The sequence below is a fragment of the Typha angustifolia genome, chromosome 10 (genome assembly GCF_048772165.1).
Source record: "Typha angustifolia cultivar Huaian chromosome 10, ASM4877216v1, whole genome shotgun sequence".
In the NCBI taxonomy this organism is placed as follows: domain Eukaryota; kingdom Viridiplantae; phylum Streptophyta; class Magnoliopsida; order Poales; family Typhaceae; genus Typha; species Typha angustifolia.
Genome location: NC_133248.1, coordinates 8,199,635 through 8,221,327, shown reverse-complemented (window position 1 = coordinate 8,221,327; position 21,693 = coordinate 8,199,635). Strand labels below are relative to the sequence as shown.

At 36.3% G+C, this 21,693-nt stretch overlaps 2 protein-coding genes across 3 annotated transcripts; one reads left to right on the top strand and one right to left on the bottom strand.

Moving 5' to 3' along the window:
- Nucleotides 1-6,663: 6,663 nt before the first annotated feature.
- On the top strand, nucleotides 6,664-16,010 carry LOC140768507 (KH domain-containing protein At1g09660/At1g09670). Its single transcript, XM_073108802.1, has 7 exons — nucleotides 6,664-6,974; nucleotides 7,798-7,883; nucleotides 9,145-9,290; nucleotides 12,910-13,044; nucleotides 13,113-13,229; nucleotides 15,053-15,196; nucleotides 15,513-16,010. Exons 1-7 carry the CDS (start codon nucleotides 6,868-6,870, stop codon nucleotides 15,657-15,659), a joined length of 882 nt encoding a protein of 293 aa, XP_072964903.1. The 5' UTR covers nucleotides 6,664-6,867; the 3' UTR covers nucleotides 15,660-16,010.
- A 1,684-nt stretch (nucleotides 16,011-17,694) lies between these two features.
- Nucleotides 17,695-20,249, bottom strand: LOC140768795 (uncharacterized). 2 transcript variants are annotated; one of them, XM_073109207.1, is made up of 3 exons: nucleotides 19,990-20,246; nucleotides 19,601-19,775; nucleotides 17,695-18,107 (listed from the first exon to the last, which is right to left on the bottom strand). In XM_073109207.1, exons 1-3 carry the CDS (start codon nucleotides 20,126-20,128, stop codon nucleotides 18,017-18,019), a joined length of 405 nt encoding a protein of 134 aa, XP_072965308.1. In that variant the 5' UTR covers nucleotides 20,129-20,246; the 3' UTR covers nucleotides 17,695-18,016. The 2 variants fall into 2 exon arrangements, with proteins under 2 accessions (XP_072965308.1, XP_072965309.1); XM_073109208.1 differs by lacking the exon at nucleotides 17,695-18,107 and adding an exon at nucleotides 18,136-19,511 and having other exon boundaries at nucleotides 19,990-20,249.
- Between the last annotated feature and the right edge of the window lie 1,444 nt (nucleotides 20,250-21,693).

Genomic DNA, 21,693 nt, shown 5'->3' with positions numbered 1-21,693 from the left:
TTCCCAAACAGGATCTGGGATGTGAGCGGAATGTTAGAGAGAGAGGTTACGTGCATGGGGAAGCCCTAATGTTCAAACATCATTTCCATAGCAGCCGACGAAGTGGCAAAGGAGTCCTGAACAAGGTCGGCTGCTTAAAGCTGCCAGCTACTGCCCACACATTGGGAATGCGGGATAGGTTCTCGCAGGACACGATCACGCTGAACTGAGACATGTCCTTCCTTTAGCAGCAGTTAGAGTCAACAATCTCAAGGAGCCAATGATTTCCCTGATTGCCTTTTCACTCCAGTAGTCTAAGGGGAGCAATGGGTGATCCATGCATAGAAGGAAAGAGAGACCTTGGAAGAAGCATCATGATAGATGGACTATAGTTTCAAGATAAAATACCCCCCAAGGCAGGGAAACGACCTCACAAATTTGTCTTCCAAATGAGCTCTCCTGAGAGGAAGGTGATAACGAACCGGCCTTTCCCGATCTTTGTAGCCCACTACTTCCACATAGTAGGCAAGCACCTTCTCAATACAGGAGTTAGCGACAAGGTGCATGGCCAGCCAGCACAATCGTACAACGCTGGAGCTTCGAATAAGTCTTCTTGACAGACAAGGGAGAAGAGAAGAAAACTGTGGTCTCCTCCACCCTGGAGGGAACCTCCATCTTCAGAGCAGATCGATGTCTGAAGGAGAAGGAACGATGTCGGAGGCAACCACACCAGAAACACCGGACCAGAGAGAAGGAAGGAGTCTGAAGAGGTTGGAGGTTAGAATATCCTTTGTTTAATCCACTTCTTAGAGGAGAAAACAGACCACACTGAGGGAAAGGAGGGGAACGATTTGGCATGAAGTAGATCTTCCTTGCATGAGAAGGAACGACAAGATAATTGCTAGGGTAGACTGGGAGTCTCTTTAGCTTATAGTGCTCACCTTGACTTTGGTGGGGGATTGTGAATTTTTAAATTATATTCTTGTTGTATGACCTTCCGTCTACAAAATTGTTAAGTGAGAACATTTTATATAAATTGCTTCTCGATCAATAGATTATATTTAAAAGTCTCTGAGTCTATTTGGAAGTCGCTTTCTTAATTCACCATAGTTTGGAACTAAATTAGAAGCGTAAAAAAATAAGTCATGTCTTAACTCACTCTTTTCAACCAAATAATAAAAAGTGGGGAAAGTTACTAAAACTACTACTACTCCCCTTCACTTCCCCGCAGTACGTTTCAAAGACCAAGCAGAGGATTGAGTTCTAATAAATATACTGCATGCATGAGGACAAAAAATAAAAATAGAAATTAATACTGCACTTTATTTTGGTACTTAAATTAACGACACTTGGGCAGGCACTGGCAGGCATGCAAGCATGTTACACCACAAAAATTAATACTCCGTTTTGTCGTCAACTTTGATCTTTCGAACTATTTGGAATATCCGCCCACTCATATTAATTTTTATTGGCCACTCGTATTATTTGGATATTGCCACTTTGATATTTTGAACTATTACTATTATATATATATATCCACATATATCTTCTTGAATACAAAGATTACTATACAGATTTCTAAATCAAAGAAATATTTTGGTTTAGAGGGTGAGTGTAGGGGGTGTAGACAACTCAAGCTTGAGTGAGCTAGGCTCAGCTTGACTCTGCTCAAGAGGAGAAAAGCCTTAGCTCGGCTCGATTCAAGCTCAAAAAGTTCAGTCTGACTCGAGCTCAGCTCAACAGCTCGTGAGCTTAAGGGCTTACGCGGGCGGTGGCTTGATCCAAAATATAAGTGTCATATGAGACTAACCCACTAACCAATTTCACTATATTTAGAAGGAAGGATAGTTTTAAAGGCATATCTACATTATCCAATTTTTGATATGGGACTAAATATTTAAGAGTCTTTGGTGGGGTTAATGGAAGTTGTTTTAAACAACTATGATATATAACATTTATACATTTATTTTGATATATATATATATATAATATCATCTCACATATTATATATCGAGTCTATTCGAGCCGAGCTCAAGTGAGTTGACTCAAGCTCATCTTGGCTTAATTAACCTTTCGAGCTAAAAAATCAAACTCGGCTTGTCTCATTTAGAGCTCGAGCTGAGCTCACGAACCTTGCGGGCAAACGAACTTTTTTTATAGTGCTATGTGAGTGTATGCTGTAATAAAATATTCGAAAAGTGTATATAAAAATGATAATAATAATTGAGGAGTCTAAATAAAAATCCAATTACCTAACTCTATATAATATGCATGATAATTAGTACTTTTACACGAAGGACATGGAAGATTTTAGCTTCGTTAGGTGCATGTAGACCTACTCCTATCTTGTTTTTTTCTATCATTAAATCCTCTGGAAATTTATAAATAAATTGTAAGTGATGGTTTGAACAAAAATCACTCAATTTTTTTTTGGTGCATATTTTCTTTATCACCATGTCCGGGAAACTTTCTCTCTCAATTTATATTATTTTACCATCTCTATTGACATCGTTTATAAGGTGTTTAATCATACAAAAGAATTCAGCGTAATAAAATGAAATCAGTATTCTCTAATTTTTAGATTAGTTAGAAGCTTAATATGATATCAAAGTAGAAGTCGTCAGTTTAAATTATGATGTTAAACTCATCTATTATTTAAAGTATTAAATTTTTTATAAATTTAAGTTAAATTTACTTTTTACGCCTATCAAAATATCTCAAACTTAGGAGTAAATAAAATATTAGAATATAAAAATATAAGAGTATAAAAATTATGGTTCTATAAGTTATTATTTATATTCTAATATATTGATTACAGAGTTTAAACTTGTTCTCATATTGTTTTATGCATCTAAATACATTTTAAAATTCTAAATATGAGTCGCTATTTTGGTCAGCGTTTTATATGAAAACTTAAAAATTACTATCCACAATTTTATTTTCAACTGAGCGATAACGGATTTTCTAAAACTACCTCAATTTTTTCCGTCGAAATTTTTTATCGTTTTACCAAACAGTAATAAATCATGATACTTAGTAGAAATAATTTCACTAAAAACTTTTATCACTTTCTTCCCCTGCTTCTTTTAACCTAAAAGATTACTTTTGCTAATAATTAATACTTTTGAGTGGTCATGCTAGACTCAGGTTAGTTCAGAGCAGCAGGCGCTGGATCTATTCTTTTTGTGTTGTATTCAACCCTATACTATTGGAAAAAGGTATGGATGGATGATCACGGTGTTAAGAAATATCTCACAAAATATGATGGAGTAAATGATAGCCAGGGTTGGTATTTGAATTGATGTTTGACATTTAAAGTTATGACCTATCCAGAAAGCAGACCTGGAATGTCACCACTATTTCATAATTTACTGGATCAAAACCCATGACATGGATCTGAAGAATTACAAGGGCACTGATATCCTTATCCATTTTTATTCTCATATATGAATATGGACACAGATAACTTTCTTCCATTCAGGATGATGACCCCCTCCTATCTTTTTCTTCTTGTTCCTATCAAACTCTTCTTTTTTTTTTTTCCAACCTATTGAGCCCTATCTTCTTGAAGTTTCTTCCACATAAATTGAGTCACTTGTTGGGCTTTATCCAAAGTGTGAAAAATAATTAGATTTTAAGACCTTAGAACTAACTGCATCCATCTTGCAGAAGAAGAGAAATGGAAATGGATCATAATCTTTTTTTCAAGTGACAACCACTTAGCAAATGGAAAAATTGATGCTCTCTAAGGTTTGTTTTGTTTAGTTTGTCAGAAAACCAGCAACAAGGTGAAGAGGTAAAAGGGAAAAGGAAGATTCCATCTTCAACTGATTTTTCTAAGCCTTTTGATATCCTTAGGATTGAGACAAACAACAAAGTTGGAACTTGTTAGTCAAGCCACAGCTGGTGTTCTTTTAATCTCTTGATAAAGTAGAGTGCATTAAGATAGAAATAGGGTTACAAAACTAATCCTGGCCAAAGCATGGATCACCAGAATTATCACCGGACAACAATTGTTTACAAAACTAATCGTAGCAAAATTATAGATCGTTAGAGGTATCCATGAATAAAAGTTGTTGAATAACAATAGGTCCAACCTATTGTTAAAAGTTCTTTTCCCATTTTCTCTCTGTTGCTAATTTTTTTTCCTCATTATCTCCTTCCTACCCTCGTCGTTGTCCTCACCTCGTCCCCTTCCCCAAGTTCTCCCCACCGAATTTGGCACTTGTCGGTGCTTCTCATGCCGTGCTCGTTTTGTCATCGGCTACCTCTTTGCCTCCATATCTTCCTCTAGTCGCACTCTTTGTTCACCATTAGTATTTGCCGAATTTGAGACTCGTCACCAGCCTTACTATCATTGCCCATCCCTATCCCTCAGTTCCTCTTTTTTCTAAGTTTGTTCATCCACCTTCCTTAAGGTCTTCATCACTATTAGTCCCTTCTCCACTTCCTCTCCGCCCTCACTCCTCTCCTTCCTACTCTATTGTGATGTTGAAAATATTATATATCTAAACATAAATATTTTATTTATTTTGAGCCCACATTTAAGTAAGATTTATAAATTGTTAATGATGGATTAATAGTAGAATTAAGAGCTCAAATAATACTTAAATGCCATATATTCACTTATTTAAATCCATAAAAAGGAGTGACCAAAAATTGATTTTAAAGTGGGTATCATAACAGTGAAAAATAAATCAAAATGAGTTTAATACCATATTAAATATTTGAGAAGTATTACTATAGTATATAAGTGTTAAATATTTGTGGCATGGAAACTTGTGGCACTAAACATATTTTCTATATGATATAATGTAGTGGCCAAAATTAATGACAAGGAATTGGACTGAAACAAGAAATAGACCAGCAAAACCAAGGTAGAATCCAAAAGTTCACTAATCTACAGTCCACATCCATTCTTCCAGTAAAAAAGATAAAATTGCTCCAGAGTTGTCAAAGTGCACTAAAGATTATCAATTTCGGACTAATAAAAATTTAATTTAGTACGAATCAGAAAGCTCGATATCAAGAATAAATTGCTGCACAAAGTCGATCAGCTTCTCATATTATAATTAAGCACAATAAAATAGCACTCCTTTGATTGTCAACCTCGACGCAAACTTATTCTTTGAAAGAACAATCATATCAAAATAACTAAAAATTAAGCAAATTAAGAAGAAAAAAAAGCACTACTTAAAGAAGGAAGAAAAGCCAAGTGAAAACTCCTGAAAGTGAGCTTAACTGCAAGGAATCTCTAGTATTGAGTATTACTTGTCTATTACAACACATACAGAAAATGTTATAAAGTAAATGGTAAAGAAAACGATAGGTAGAATACCATGTCATTTCAGAATAGACTGTGTATAGATAAGGATAAGCATCATTCTTTCAGGAAAATTTCAAATACATCTCAGATCTAATAAGCTCACGTTGAAATATTTGCCAATAAAATGATAGTCTCACGCGAATTCAACGATTACATAATTATAATCTTTGATCCAAATACACCCACCAAGATGGATGTCTGGGCCTAAACAAAGACATCCAAGCAGACAAAGCATACTTAACTAAAACTAAAAGACCGGAAACTAGTTAAAACTATAATTACTTGGTTATTCGAAGAGAGGCTGGAACTAGTCGACGGAAAAGAATCCTCGTCTGACTTCGGGCTGCGCGACGTCGTTCCTCCGGCAGCCTGTGGCATTGTCGTAGTCGCCGACGAGCAGGTTGTGAGCACGAGCAAACTCGGGCCGGCGAACCTCTTTACTACTAGTATGCGAGTAAACAGCACGCACGGCTCTCCTACCATGCTCGACCGGTTCTGAGAATATGCTCATTGACAAATCCTGGTGGAATTAATTAATTTTCTGCAAGGAGAGAAGAGTGTGAGAGTTGGAAGGAGAGAGAGAGAGAGAGAGAGAGAGGAAGACTTTCTCCTATTCTTTTAGCTGCAATAAGACTCTTGTTCTGAAATAAACTTCGTTTAATTTAGAATAAATATATCAAACACGGAATAAGAGGTTGAGGAGAGCGATTTGAGAGAAGACATCGGATGCTGGAGGTTGGTCGGAGGAGACGGTGAAGGATGCCGACGGCAACAAGAGGTCGAAAGTAGATGAGGACGTGAGAAAAGGAAGAGAAAAGTGATCAAGTTTAGATGCTGGAATCAGTCAGTACCGGATAATAATTATTCGATGAGTATTGAAGTGTTTCTTAAAAAATAAAGATAATTATTATGGTGATAAAGTATCATCCTCCCATGGAAATCCGACCCTTAAAATTTATTAAGAATTTTTCTTAAAATATTTAACATGAAATCCAAGTATTCCTTGATAGAAATAAAAAATAACGATTACTCTGATATAGTTTCTAAACTTTATTAAGATAAAGGAACACAAATATTTAAAACGAAGTTAAAGAAATTAAAAACAAAATCTTTCTTGTTCGCAAAGTCTCATCGATTTATGGGATCTAGCAACTGAACGGCTAAGATTTAAACCAATCACCATTCACTATGCAGTCTCACTCACCAGAGTCAAAGAGCCCCCTTTCACCGTAAAAAAGAAAGCCCTCAGCAGACAAGAGGATTAATTTAACCGAAACTAAGACGAATTTTCTAAAGGAAAAAAAAAAAATACTCAATCATTTCGATTTGATATATAGTGCAAGAAAAGGGAATCCTAAGCCCTCTTTTGGGTTTGTCTCGTCTCCTCTTTGGATGTCCAAGGGAGTAGAAGAACTACCTACCCATTGTTGATAAGAATCAGCTATTATTATTAGTATTATTATTTTGTTCTTTCTTCTTTCAATTCTTCTTTCTGTCTTCCTGAAGTCTCTGCTATCAATCTTGAGCTCCTCTTTGTTCTTGCCAATCTGGAATTGTTGGCCATGGATGAAAGAATCCAACCTGCTACTTATTTCCAGTACTCTCCTTCAGGTGTCCACTCATCTCCCCACCATTCTATGAGGTCTCCTGCCTCCTCAGAGAGAGAAAGGTCTGCCCTTTTCCATCCTGTTCTTGGAATCTGATTTGGGTCTCTATTATCTTTGATCAAACTTCAATTGGGCATGCTTGCTTTCTGTGTCCTTGCTTAATCGGATTATAAAGGTGTAATTTTGATGATTTGGGCTATTATAAGGGTGATTTGTTGACTGACGGATAGATATCTCTCTAGGTTGGTGCTATTTGGTTACGATGTGTAGCTTATATGTATGAAAGACATTCACTTTTCTAATCGCACGCCTTTTTTTAGGGAAATAATTAATTGAGGAACTGTAGTACCATAATTCTGATGTTTATCTCTTTGCCATTGTATCAGCCACTTAATAGTTTTCTTTCAGAAAAAAATAATTCAGTCAGCTGGATGGCTTATTGTATACTTATTCTCGTGCTCTATTTTTCTGGTTAAAATTGTACCTTTGGAAAAAGCATAATTGATTTTGTGAAAGACAGTACATTAGTTATCAGCATGTCCTAATTACTTGTTTGATTTGATTTTACAAACAGTAGACACCCAAGATTTCGTATCTTCTGACTTTTATCTTGCTCATTGAAGTTCCGATTGTGATTTTGAGTTGTCTAGTTGGAAAATGCTGCAAGGAAAATAAGTATGTCCTCCAATGTTCCCATTATGTCTGTTGTCAAAGCATGAGGAACCAGATTCAAGCATGCTTTCGCCAAGAATTGCAAATGTTTAATTAGTTTTATAAAACTTGAAATCATGTCATTTTCTGGAAATGTAACTTGTTATCCGAGTGCTCGTAATAGTCAACAATCAATAGGCCTGGCAATCATGAGGGTTGCTCTTTTCTGAACAGATATTTGACTGAGCTGATCATTGAGAGGCAGAAATTAGCACCATTTATGCCAGTTCTGCCAGTTTGTAGCAAGCTTTTAAATCAAGGTATCCTCCATGCTTTTCCTTCTTTTTCTTCTTTCTTTAGGTTAACTTGTTATTATGCATTTATGCTACCTTTGATTTAGATGTTGGTTGTTTATTGGTATGTTGCACGAAACTTTTATTGCGTTTATGCTGCTGCACTTTGTGTATTTATATCATATGTTCTCTTGGCTTGTGAATTATTTTATTGCTCACCATATTATGTGATTTTTTGAGTCTGTTCATAACAAAAAATTTGTCTATTTTTGCTCTTCCTATCTTGCCAAGTATATTTTCAGGGAAGCATTACAATGACATTCCACTGTCTTAATCTTTTCTTAATTTCAAATAGCCATGGACTATAGTTATCAAAATCGAAACCGGTGAACTGACTACTAAGCCAGCTAGGTTTTGTTATCAGAATAGAATGCAATTGACCCGGTAAAAATTGGCCAACCGGTGGTTCAATCAGCGAGTCATGCAACCTGGACAAGTTTCTGCGAACTGACTGGGTTCCTGATTTTTATAAATATACCTAGTTGTCCTTAATATTCAACTATTCTATTATTTACCTAAGGATAATTTAGTCCTAAATTGAAAGAATTATATTTTTAGAAATTAAAAGTGTAATTAAGATATGATTTTGTACAAGTCATATGATTTGATGTACTTAAACTTAGATATTAGTTAAAAAAATGGAAGAAAGACAATTGTATTGCTTTTATAGATTTTTTTTTTCAAATTTTTTGAATTATTTAGAACTATAAATATATTTGTTAAATATTTAAAATAATCCTAAATAAATTAGCAATCCGATTGGGTGACTCATTGGTTGAATCAGTGACCCGACCTCTAACTGGGTCAATGTCCGGTCTAATTCTTATCATTATGCCATTGACTATCCTTCTAAGGATATGAGATGTTATATGGTCTTCATGGTTTTTCTTTGACCTATTTATTTAAAGTTTTAAACCACTAATTCTCAATTCTCATACCCAAGAGCAATATGGGGAAGATTTTCTCGACATTATTGTTTGTTGTCAGTTGGTAAACTCCTTTTATGGGCCTAATGCACTGATGTTTTTTTAACTATTTTCTTGGTACCCGTTTCTTTATGTTTTGCCATTGAGACTTTGAGAGACAAATATAGCAGAATATGTGGTTTTATTGCTAAATTGGTTACCTCACAGGAGCAATTTAGAACTTCTGATTGCTAACTCTGGACTGGGTATAGTTTTTAGAGGTTTGTATCTAATGAACTTCTCGACATATTAATCCAATGCAGAGATTTTACGGGCATCTTCTATGGCTCCTAATCAAAATTTTGTTGATCCTGAAAGAATCGATCATGGCAGTCCATTAAGATTAGCTGGGCACCCTTCAAATAGTGGACTGATGGATTTGGAAGGATGGTCAGGAATGCAAACAGAGGTAATGAAATCCTGTGCATCTACCTTGGGTTAGTTAATTTGCCAAATTGTGCATGTTTTTTTTTTCTTTCTTTTTGAACCCCCTTACCTGGAAACCACCCACTATCACCAAACTTGCACATGGATTCTCTATGTTATATCTTGTTTATGGGTGCAGTGTGATTTCTTTAATGCTTTATAAGGTACAACAAGCCTATGACGACCTTTATGGTCCATGGTACAATTTTCGGAGTAAATATGAAAATGCTGCTTGAACATAGATGGCCTTGATGACATTTTGATTTTGCTAGAAGATTCCGGCTACTTGATTATGTCTTTTATCAATTGCAACAGAAAAATCTGAATTCAAGCAGTTGCTACCAGAGATTTAGGAAGTTTTATTCACAAATGTTAGCAGACGTCAATGTCTAAATTTGTTTTGCCAATATAGCGAGTGCGTCCTTCTGGGGTGGGGCATTTACTTGAAAGTGACAATCGTTGGAAGATTGATATGACCAGGGTGCTTGAGATGATTAGATCTAAGTAAAATTCCAAGTATCGGAATCCGTATCATCTTTTTGGCTGTCCGCATCAGCCTATATTTTAAAATATAGAAAAATTCTAAAATTCTTAGAAAAAATAATAATAAGATATAAATATAAATTATTCATATATAAAGTCTAAAAATTAAAAATAAATATTATATTCTTAATCTCTATTTCTCAAAAAATTTCACTTTATCAAACTCTCTTCCCACTATATCTCTATCTTATTAACTCTCCCTCATCCTCTCCCTCTTCGACTACCTCTTCTCTTCCTCTCTAATTCCCTCCTCTCTTTCTCTCTCCTCCTCCCTCCTAAGTCGATACTTCTTTGATATAGTTTCGCTTCCATCAACGTCCAGCAAAATCTTCTACCGCAGATTCGGCTCTGGCGACCTTATATATGTTATTTTCTTCCTTTATTCGTTGTTACTCTCCTCTCTCTCTCTTTCTTTCTCTCCAAATTTTGGTATGTTTCGGCCGATCTGGTCGATACTAGGCCGAAACTAGTCATTGCAGAAATTCATAAGCTGCATAGTTTTAGTAGAATAATTAGAAATATTCATACGATATCTAAATAATATGAAACAAGATGAATTAGATCAGTGACATTATGATATACACTTTTCCTATTCTATCTAGGGTGGAATTGCAATCAAGTTCGAGGGAGAGATGGAAGTTGAATGGATAGGATTAATTCTTAGTTTGTTTTAGTTGCCTCGGGACTTCCTAGAAATAAGGCCTTATGACTTTAACTCTAGACATGAATGGAATGATGAACTGAGTTAAATTAATCTTCCTCCTGTTCTCTCTCGTTTGTGGTTTCTCCCTTCTCGTCCCTCTTAACTCTAGCCATCTCTATCACACATACAACTTTTTTCCTTTCCTTCGCTGCCATCGACCATTTGCCCACAAAGCCAACCCCCTCATATGTCAGCAACCATCTAGCAGAGAGTCCCACCACCATCGGCTCTCATCCTTTCCTTTCTTTGTTCGCCCACCTATCCACTCGGTTTGCATCAAAGATAGTATTACAATGTGAAGTTATGTAATATCAAGTAAATTTGAAGTTGATCCTAATTGATCTTGTCTCTGCAATTCACTGTGGAGGTAAGAAACTTATGTGATGGTTTTTACTTGTATTGTACATAGTCTCTCGTGTTTTCATCTCTCTAAAAAGAAAATTGTTGTTAATGATATTGATGAACTTAATGCATGCTTGATGAGTCTTGGATTATCCTTGAAGTGGCCATATTTAGGGCCATTCGTACAAAAAAAGCTCTTGAGTTTTCAAAATGGCAAGATTGGGCCCTTGTGCGTATATCCTATATAAGTTATGCTCCCTCATTCCATTATAGAAAGTTACGCATCTAGTCTAGAAAATAAGGACACTTAGTTTTAAGAAACCAATCTTATTATTACCAAAACTTAAAGACTTTTTGGTGCAAATAACCCCCATATTTATAGTTCTTTTTTTTGTGCATTAAAAACATAGGTAGCTAATGTTTTTTTGGCAACTATTATAAAAATAATGCGAGCCAGGTCAAATCAGATCTTATCATGAGGATATTGAGCTCGTTGGATTGAGCATATTTATTTTTTAATTGATTCACACTTATGTAAGCTCTTAAGGCAAGTCTAATTAAGTCATATAAGCCACTAAGATAAGTTCAATTAAGTTATGCAAGCTTCTAAGGCAAGTCCTAATTTGAGTCGTATAAGTCTTTAGAGCTAAGTCTGAGTAAGATTCATTGTACTCGACCTCTGTATATAAAGGGGCTGAGCTTTTTTGGTTATTAATCCAAGCATCCAAATATCCAAGTATTGAGAAATTATTTTAGTCTTGAGTTTATCTTAGGAATAAGTATAAAATAATTTAGGAGTAAGTAGTAAGTTAATTGTAGTCATTTATTTTCCTAGGAGTAAATTTAAGATAGTAATCCAAATTCTATCTCTAACCCATAGCCACCATCACCTTCAGCAGCCAACCTATCCTACGGACATCCACCATCACCCTTGGCCGTTCGCCACTTTTCGACGACTGCTACAACATCGAATATTTACCGTTCTACCTCGTTTTGATATTGTTCCACTATTTTAATTATATCTTTTAATCCAGACTTCCGATTGACGTGAAACCAGAGCCATTAGAACCTCACTCATGAGGCTATCACCATCTAAATTTTCATAATTTTATTATGTCCGGATCGATCCATATCTAGTTCATAACAAAAGATATGTTAAAACCATTATCATTATGATAAACATTTATGAAGGGGAGGAGTTTGTTCATCACTAATTACTCTAAAAACTTTAGCTAATGGCTAATGCGGATCTAAGCTTAAGACATAATAAAGTGTGTTTTTACTTCTTATTTAATGTTGTAGAATCTTTTGCTCAATGATTGCAATGTTGATGAGTATGAGGCGTGCTAGCACAGTACCAACATGTGACACGAGGTGTGCTACTCAATATCCATCTTCACTTCCTCTATCGTTGCAAAGCAGCTCAAGGAGGTGACTAGTGGTGGAGAGTTTTGCTGCGAAGTCATCACTCTCCTCTCTCCTCATAATTGTTATTGTTGCGCTCATTTCTTCTCTCGCCTGTGTCTTAGAAGGAGGTTGAAGATGATGTGGATGGGGCAAACTACAAATGGGTCAAAAATAAAAAGGATATGTTTTGCATATCTAACTTAAAGTAGTGGATCATTTTTATTTTCTACTCATATGCAATTTTTTGAATCCCCATCATTTGCAACCTCCATCTAGGGCATGGGCGAGAAAGGAAGAAGGGTGACACTAAACGATGATGACTTGGTATTGTTGGTGGAGGGCCCCTCTCCCTCTCCTGTCTTTTTCTGTCCTTCTTGCATAGGGCTGGCAGTAGAGCCTCTATTCTTGTAGTACATGCCGTGCCCTATGCAAGAGGCCCAGCCCCTCTATGCAATATCAGTCTAAACTAGTATCTCTTTTTATGCTTTGCATATCTATTCATTGACACTTGACAAACTGCACATTCTTCTTTTTTGCTTGTGGTAATTATTATGGACTGTTTTGAACTTATATTCTCTAAGTAATTCTATGGTAATCTGATTCATAGGGCAGCGGATATTTTGAACACATTGCTGTCCCTCAACAATCATCCGTGGGTTGGAATGGTGCTCCTGGAGTTGCTAGCAGCCCGGTTGTAAAGAAAGTTGTGAGATTAGATGTTCCAGTCGACAAGTTTCCTAATGTATGTACATTTTAATTTATATTAGACTATTTAACATGGGAATTAATCATTGTCTGTCTTTTGGATAGTACAATTTTGTTGGTCGTTTGCTGGGACCACGAGGGAATTCCTTGAAAAGAGTTGAAGCAACCACCCAATGTAGAGTTTACATACGTGGGCGAGGTTCAGTGAAAGATTCTGTTAAGGTAATCTGATTAACACTGCCATTTGTTGCATGTGAAATTTTGTCTATTTTTTTTGTTATTTAAATAGAGGATTTACAGCTTGAGCTCAGGCTATACGTGAGTTGAATAGTGTCATGAATGAAGCCAAGGTAGAATGAGCCTAAGAACTTTAGAGTGCAGCTCAGACTCATGTTTGCAGTTCTGGGCCAGGACCGTGCCTTTTTCTAGGTATAATTCAGCATTTGTAAGTATTACCTAACAGTAATTTAATTTCCTTGTTTTAGGAAATCCATAGTTAATCCTTTGGAAAACAAGTATAGCTGAGATGAGTAGTGAGATGGTGAGTAGTTTACTGCTTTACTTGATAAGCCAGAAATAGAAACAACATTATTCATTTGTATAAGTTGCAGAGAATCCAGTTCATTTTGGAGGTTCGCTGTTCAGTCTAGATTAACTGTAACTAGCATCTAGCAGTCCACCGCAAACCTGTCAATAATATCTAAGATGTCAAACATTTTTATTAGGTTTTATTTGTCACTTTTGTCAACATTTCTTCTTCATCAGTTGCATGCATTCCAAATATTTTAAAACTTATCTAATTCCTATTTAGTTCCTTCGATATTTAAGTATGTAACCTTGCAAGTGCATGCTTCTAAGTGGTGCCCATGTTACATACAATCAATAAAGTTGCAAACTTTTTATTGTCTCTTTGGGTTTCTATGATTATTTAGCATCAATTCTGTCTCATGATAATGTGGAAAACTAATCCAATCAAAATATATACTGATTATCTTTTCCTTTTTCTTCACTGTCATAAAATTATAAGTGCAAAAAACTCAATATCTGATTAGTCTTTCTATTGACATAACCTCATTAATATGTAAACCTGGAAAAGCTCAAATATAATTGGGAGATTTTTTGGTTTCCATAGGGTTGACTGTTCAGTCTGTTGTCTCTTTGGATGCTTCAAGATGTAGTATTTGCATAGATCAATTCGACCTATCAAATTTTGGATAACATATATCATCAGTTCTCTATAACAGGTTATTAGCTTCAGGCTAGATTTATTTCACAGCTTTGCATAACCAGTACAATCGTGATCATTTTGCTAGTCTTGCTTTGGGCCTAAGATATTCTAAAGGAGAGAGAAAAGTCGTAAGAAAGGCTAAAAGCTGTTAAATTTCAATATGTTCCTTTTGTAAAACGTAGACAGCCATGGTTAATGAGACATATCTATGGTGTTCATTTAACATTTAAATTGTCCTGTCCTATTATCAGACATTAAGTTTGGTGACAGAAAATGTTCAATGTGATGACTCTTACCTGTTTCCTCTCCATTATAAAGTTCTCTTATCATAGTGAATTTTATGTCCCTGCAGCTGCATCAATTATTTACCTGCTCCTTTCCTTGTTGGTAATAGATCTTTCAATGTAATTTACTGTGACAATTTGAATTGTTGGTTTCAGTATCTTTGCAACAGAAATGCTTTCAGTTTTATATTTATTAGAGCTACTTCTGAGATCAGCATTAAGAGGTAGCATGTGTCCTATTAAACTGGTGGTAAGAGCTTGTGCAGATATATGTCGTCTCTAATGCCACGCTTGATATTTCAAGTGTTTGATTTATCCTTCATTTATTTAATTAACTGTCCCCTTTGTTATTCGCGCCAGTGATTGGGTCAGCTCCACCATAAAATGATAGCATACCTAAAGAACAACTAGTTATCAAACCATGTATTTGGTATAATTCTGATTGAGTTGCCAGCCAGCATCATTTTTACCATGTTAAGGTAGCAATATGAAGTTTTTCTTCTCTGAATTCTGAAATTTGGATATTTCTGTAGGAAGAGAAACTAAGAGATAAACCTGGATATGAACATCTAAATGATCCATTACATGTGCTTGTGGAAGCCGAGTTTCCAGCAGATATAATTGATGCACGATTAAATCAAGCTGTGGAGATATTGGAGGATCTTCTAAAACCAATGGTATGAACATAACAGAAAGTCTCTGATCTATATATATGTATCTCACACATAAATACATAATATTTATACATGTGAGTAACGGCATACAACATATATATATATATATATATATATATATATATATCCACATACATGTATTTCTTCATTTATTAATGTACATATACATTCGATAGTTATGTGTTAAATCTTTCATAAAGATATAAAATAAAATTTGTGGTATATATATAACACAATATTTATGCACAAAAACATACGGCACATAGCTTGACCATAAGTAGCTATTATCCTATTGACTCCTAAACTGGCTCTGTTTCAGGACGAGTCCATGGATTATTATAAAAAGCAACAATTGAGAGAACTGGCCATACTGAATGGTACTTTAAGAGAAGAAAGCCCTGGTTTGAGCCCTAGTGTCTCTCCTTTTAACACCACCGGGATGAAACGAGCAAAAACAGGACGGTGATTGAGAGTATGAAGACGGTGGACCTGTTAGTTCCTCTACTATTGGAGATGGAAGCTAATAGTTGTTGAAGAGGATAATGTGGTGGACCTTACAAATTCGATACATTGCTGGCTAGCACATCAAGTTGGTGGATGGTGATATCCTTTGATACAGTCTCTGTGAGAATAATTATGTGCTGATATACAACAGTGGCTTGGAGTTTGACATTATTTATCTATTCTTTCTATATCTTTATCCTCTTAACAACATTATTGGTGTGGATAACTTAACGAAGCCAATTTGTCCAGATATTGTAATGTAAACAATGTAATTGTTATTTTGCTGTACCTGGGACAGTTCTAATATACGACAGATTGATGCTGTTGTGATTGTGTTGAAAAAAAAGTTTCATTCTTATCTTCTTTTAATTGTTGTTTATAAAAATTTATCCTACCTTTTTTTTTCTTTTGCATGAAAATTTAGCAGCATCTTTACCCAGATATATAGGTATAAAGCTTTGAAGTTGTTTTTCTCTCTGTTGGCCTTAAGGGGTGGGTTCCCTAAGACTATTCGGAATGGGATTTCTACCAACATTCTGTGTGACCCTTAGGATCTTTAATACCCTTCTTGCTTTCATGCCAACCTCCTCTTCCTGCTTTGGGCCTAGATGGGGGAACATGGTTTTAAACTATAATCTTCTAGCTACCCCCAACGATGATCTTTGGGTCTAGATGCCAGAGTTTGGTGGGTACCATTTCTGTGGATTCTTTCATTTCCGAGTCTAGACCGAGTAGAGCACGTCTTCCTGGGATGGATGGCCATTGCTTTGGAGGTAGCCATTGGCTCCTAAATTAAAAGTATTTTATTGGAAAGCCATACGTGGTCGGCTGCCCATTAATGCCAAGCTGCATAGGCTGACATGCTACCCCTCGCTTCTAATGCAATGTGCCAAGCTGAGGATGAGTCTCCGGAGCATCTGATGCTTCTACTTGGGCGTCAGAGGTCGTCCATATTGGTCTTGGTGATCCCTACTAAGGGGCTTCCACTTCCGCGAGTCCTAGGCTTTATTTGCTTCAAATAATTGAATCGTAAGCACTATAAATTATACTGTAAAATAATTTCAAACTAGTCTCGTTACGTATAACTAAGGTGAGACGGTTAATTTTTTCATCTAAATTAATTGAGCGCGCTCAAAAAATTTTAAAAACTAAATAGCGGGCTGAATTGTTTTCATTTTTATTTTTTATGGACAAAAATGTCCTTATTCTCTTATATAAGCGTTTCTTTCTCTTCTAAGAGTGACTGCATATTTTCTTCTCTTATTTTAAAGATTATGCTAATTATATAGTAAGTTTTGTTGAATCTAATTTTTTATAAAGTTTAATAATTATATTACAGCTAAGAATAAGGCAAATATAAAGTTAAAAAAAATAAGATAAAAAGACTTTTGCCTAATAAATGCATGCAACGGGTAAAAGCCTAGTAAAAAAAACTCTGCCACCGTGGAATTGGTGTCATACTTTTTTTTTTTCAGATATATTGCATTATCTTCTTTATTTACTTCTATTACCATTATTTACTATCATAGCCAACTTAGGTAAAGAGCAAGGTTTTTCCTCTGTTTGGGTGAACTTCATCCCTCATTCTCTTCTACATATTTTGTATAATGACTCTTAAAAAGCTCTTGATTTTTCTGTACGCCTTTTGAGGTAATAGAATTGCCTTTTTCAACAACACACACACACACACACACACAGAGAATAATAAAAAAAAGCCAACCCAATCATGGTAATAGAATTACCATGACCCACTCCTCTAAAGGCTGATTACTTTTCTGAGAGTGATCTCTAGTAGCTAATTCACAATCTTTGTAAGTGAAACTTACTTGAAGCTGGGAGGATTTTATGATCAACTTTTAAAAGTAGTAGTTCAGTTTTTCATATTCAACTTTTATATAGTCAGTCAGCATATAAAGAATGCTGACGGAAAGTGTCAAAATGGATAATTTTAATCTAGCATGGCATAGATGGTATGATATAGTAACAATTAAAAGTTCTGCATGCAAGAATTAATATTCCAGATGTTGAGAGCATTGATCATGAATTCCTCTTATACACATTCATTTCAGAAGGTTCGAATGCCAATGAATAGATTACACTATAATGAAGTACCATCGTTCACAATTTCATAGGGGGAACTTTCCAGTGTTGTATATATTTAGCGATGCAATTGAAGAATCTGCAGAGTTGTTGCTATCATCAATTCTAACTTTCTAAAAGCAAATTATATTTGCATCTAATGGCTGCCCCGCGAGATGGCTGAGTAGAATGAATTGTGCATTATTCTAATATGTACTTCAAAAATTCTTCAAGCTGACTTCACTTCCATTTCTCCATCTCTCTTGAGGTTGCTTTAATCAGCTTCCTGGTGCTCTCAATGATCTCATCAATGAGGACATCAATCTTATCTCTGCAAAAAATATCAAAAGGATCTTGGAAGCAAGGAATAAGTTTCGCAATAAAAGTGAGGCGCATGAGGGCTATGACAGAACAACTAAAGATTAACTATACTGGCTTTCCTAAGATCAAAATAGCAGACAAGGTCACAAATTAAAGGAAAAGGGAGACATTAAATTATACTGAAGTAAAAGAGAAGCGATAGAATATGCTGATTCATACATACTTTAACTATTTAAATGCTCAAGAGAGAAGCAGCATTGGATGTTGGAAAGTAAGTGATTTACTAGGAATGGTAGTTATGATAAATCACCTGAGTATATACTGCAGTATGAAAAAATTGGTGCCAGAGCACTTCATTCATTGACGGTAGAACGAGAAAACAGTGCATGGAGATGGTTGGATGGGAAAAGGGAAGAACAGCGTTAAGAAGTGTGAGCAGTGCATAGGCTCAGGAACACTCAGATCTAAGGACTAAAAATTAATTAAATATGTAAATAGTAAATATGACCAGTACTCAGGCCATACACATTAAAGCCGACTACTGCCAAATTTTATGGGGGAATGCAAATAATCCACTTAAATCTGATACCCTGTATCACCAATTTCTTGAAACATAATAACGACTACTGAAAATTCTCAAAATTATAGTTCTTAGATGTCCCAAAATGTATAAAGGCTGGTTTATTGCTGATGATGAAATATACTAATCTTTATCAAAATCCTCATCTCATTGGATACATATTTTCTGATCATTTTCTTGTCCAACATCATGTACCTTAAAATTTATAGGAACCTCCAAAATCCAAAGCCCTACTTCATCTGAAAGTGAGAAATTTCTTCCATAACAGTTATAACTTGAATAGAGATATCCAGAACCAGCCCAAATTTTGAACAGTTCTTAAATTGAGATAAATAAGAACCTGGAAGTAAACAAAACAGCCTAATTAATAATAGACATATTTGGAAGTCTCCAAAAACAGGTCCTTATCATATCTGGCATGTATTTCAATGATACTAAAAACTGCACAAAATAATTCTTGGATGTTTATTAGGGTCTCACAGTTTTGAGTTGGAAGTTTAGTTGACATTGGCACATATGATACAGAGAAGTACTGCCACTTATTCGTGATCTAGTAGGGAGGAAGCACCTTACATTGTATCGGCAATGACAAGAGAGCCATTATCCATTATAATATTTTACAATTATCTTTCATATAGAATAAAACAGGTATTACAACAATGCTCTCGCACCTAGTAATCCATATGAAATCCTAGGAATTATCTCTCCTGTCCACCTACTGACCCTTGATTTCCGTCATTCATTTAGCATTTGCTGATTGCAACCATGACAGTTCAAATACTATGGCATCACATACTAGCATCAAAAAAGTGGATGGTGTCCCACATTTATAGACTGATAAATATCAAATTAACTAAGTTAGCATTTCACCAGTAGATAAAATTGACAGCCAACAAAATGAATAAATTTAAGATGTGACTCACTGTGAAGAAACATTCCGAGCACCACGAAATAACTTCCCGATGTTCGAGTATCTTCGGTTCTCATCATATGCTATTCCTTTCCCAACACCATAACCAAACCCAATCCCTATTCCACATCCAGCACCAATTCCAAATCCAAATTGTAATCCAGGAAGCCCAGCTCCAAGGCCTGCACCTATTGAGTGACACAAAAATGAGCATATAGAATTTATCCGCCTCATATAGTTGCAATATAGGGTTCCTAGTTCTTCAAAAGAATAAGTGAACCGTGAATTGGTCCAAGAAATCTCCACCAAGAAGATCTATTCAGCGCAAACCAAGTGCGCTATAAAAATTTCAAACTTCCTAAAGTGCAAAAGCAAGCGGGAGATAGAGTAAGAACTGAGAACCTCCGAGGAGTCCGATGCCGAAACCGATACCACAACCAACGCCGTATCCGAAAGCAGGGCCGATTTTGCCGACATCCTTGGACTTGACGACCGGGAGTTTCCACAAGAGCCCCTTGTCATTGCCGTTGGACCAGCTCATTGCTTCCTCTTGGGAAGGAACGTCGAGAAGGATCTGGGATGGGAGAGAAGAATTAATGGCGGCCACGTTTGGCAGCAGGATATTATTTTGCTCTTAGTGGAAGAACAATTATTTGAGTCTTTTTAAATTAATTTTACTTGTAGTCTGGTCATATATACTTGCTAACTATATTTTCATTAAGTTCTACATTTCCTTTCTCATTATGGTTAGTCAAAGTGTACGGGAGGCATAATAATATAAAATAAAGGTCAGAAAAAAAAAATCATTCAAAGTATATGAGGTCTAATATATTCGACCCTAATATACCACCATATCCTCTTATCCCTACCCTGTTGTCTGCTCGTCCCAAACCTTCTTCCTACCCTCCTCGCCCATCGAATCCTCTAAGTATGACCTTGTTTGTGCTGACGCCCACTCAGCTTGCTAAGTCTAATCTTGCTGCCCCTTCCTCATGAGCTCAATTGTTCAAAAGTGACTACTTGGTGCAAGAGTTGAAGGGTTACAAGGGACCTTGTTTGGCTCGATCAGCATTGACCCGAAACATCTGGCAGTCAACCGTGAAGAATGAAGGTACAACCTCATCAATAAATTCCTCGATCGACCCCCTCCTTAGGTCATTGAGATGGCGAGAGGTTTTTTCACTTTCAAATTCTCGGACAAAGAAGACATGGTGAGGCTTCTAACAGGGGATTTATGGACTTTCTTGGGGCTTGTGTTAAGTTTACCCTTGGCAACTAGATTTCCATCTGTTGCGGGAGAAAATCACCATGGCACTGATTTGGGTTCAATTCTTGGGTTTGCCTTTTGATTACTGACCCTAGGACATTCTTATGGAGGTGGCTGCTGACTTTGGCAAACTACTAAAGGTTGACGCCCATACCCAAGCTAGGGTTTGTAGCTGGTTTGCTTGGGTGTACATTGAAGTCATGGAGGTGGCCTTTCCTTTAAAATAAGAGACAGAGGTCGATCTGCTAAGTAAAACGTTTTTTCAACTTGTTGCTTATGAAAATACCCATATTGTTTGCTTGTTTTGGTGGCCTTGAACACGACCCCAACTACTGGCCAAGGAGGAACCTTGCCGAGAGGCTAGTTAGCTACAAGCTAACAACCACAAAGTGCCCCACCTAGGTTTGAGCTGAGTGGGGAAGATCCTACTCGGCCTTGGATTAGGGTTCAACCACGGTCCCCCAAAGACCGCCGCCCTAACGTCTTAGTATAGTCACTACAGGCAATAGTTATTGGTAGGGGGTACTATGCTGATGGAGATTGATAATAATAATCGCGATAAGGTTATCGTCCCAATGCTGAGTGGTGGGGACAACCTGTAGCCTACAGTGGTGATGACGCCATATCCTCAAGAAAAGTTACCCTTATCCTCGACGCGTGGGAGGAGTGCGAGCCACCCACTTGGAAGATTAGCTTAGCGCCTCGGAGCGCGGTGTGAGTAGGGGTTCCTCATCGATTGCGCAGGCTATGGATGCTACGTGTCCCACCCTACAAGATGGCACCTCGTCTCTTCCATGTGTCCTTCTCTGGTGGATTCCGCTATCGCCTCTAATTTCATT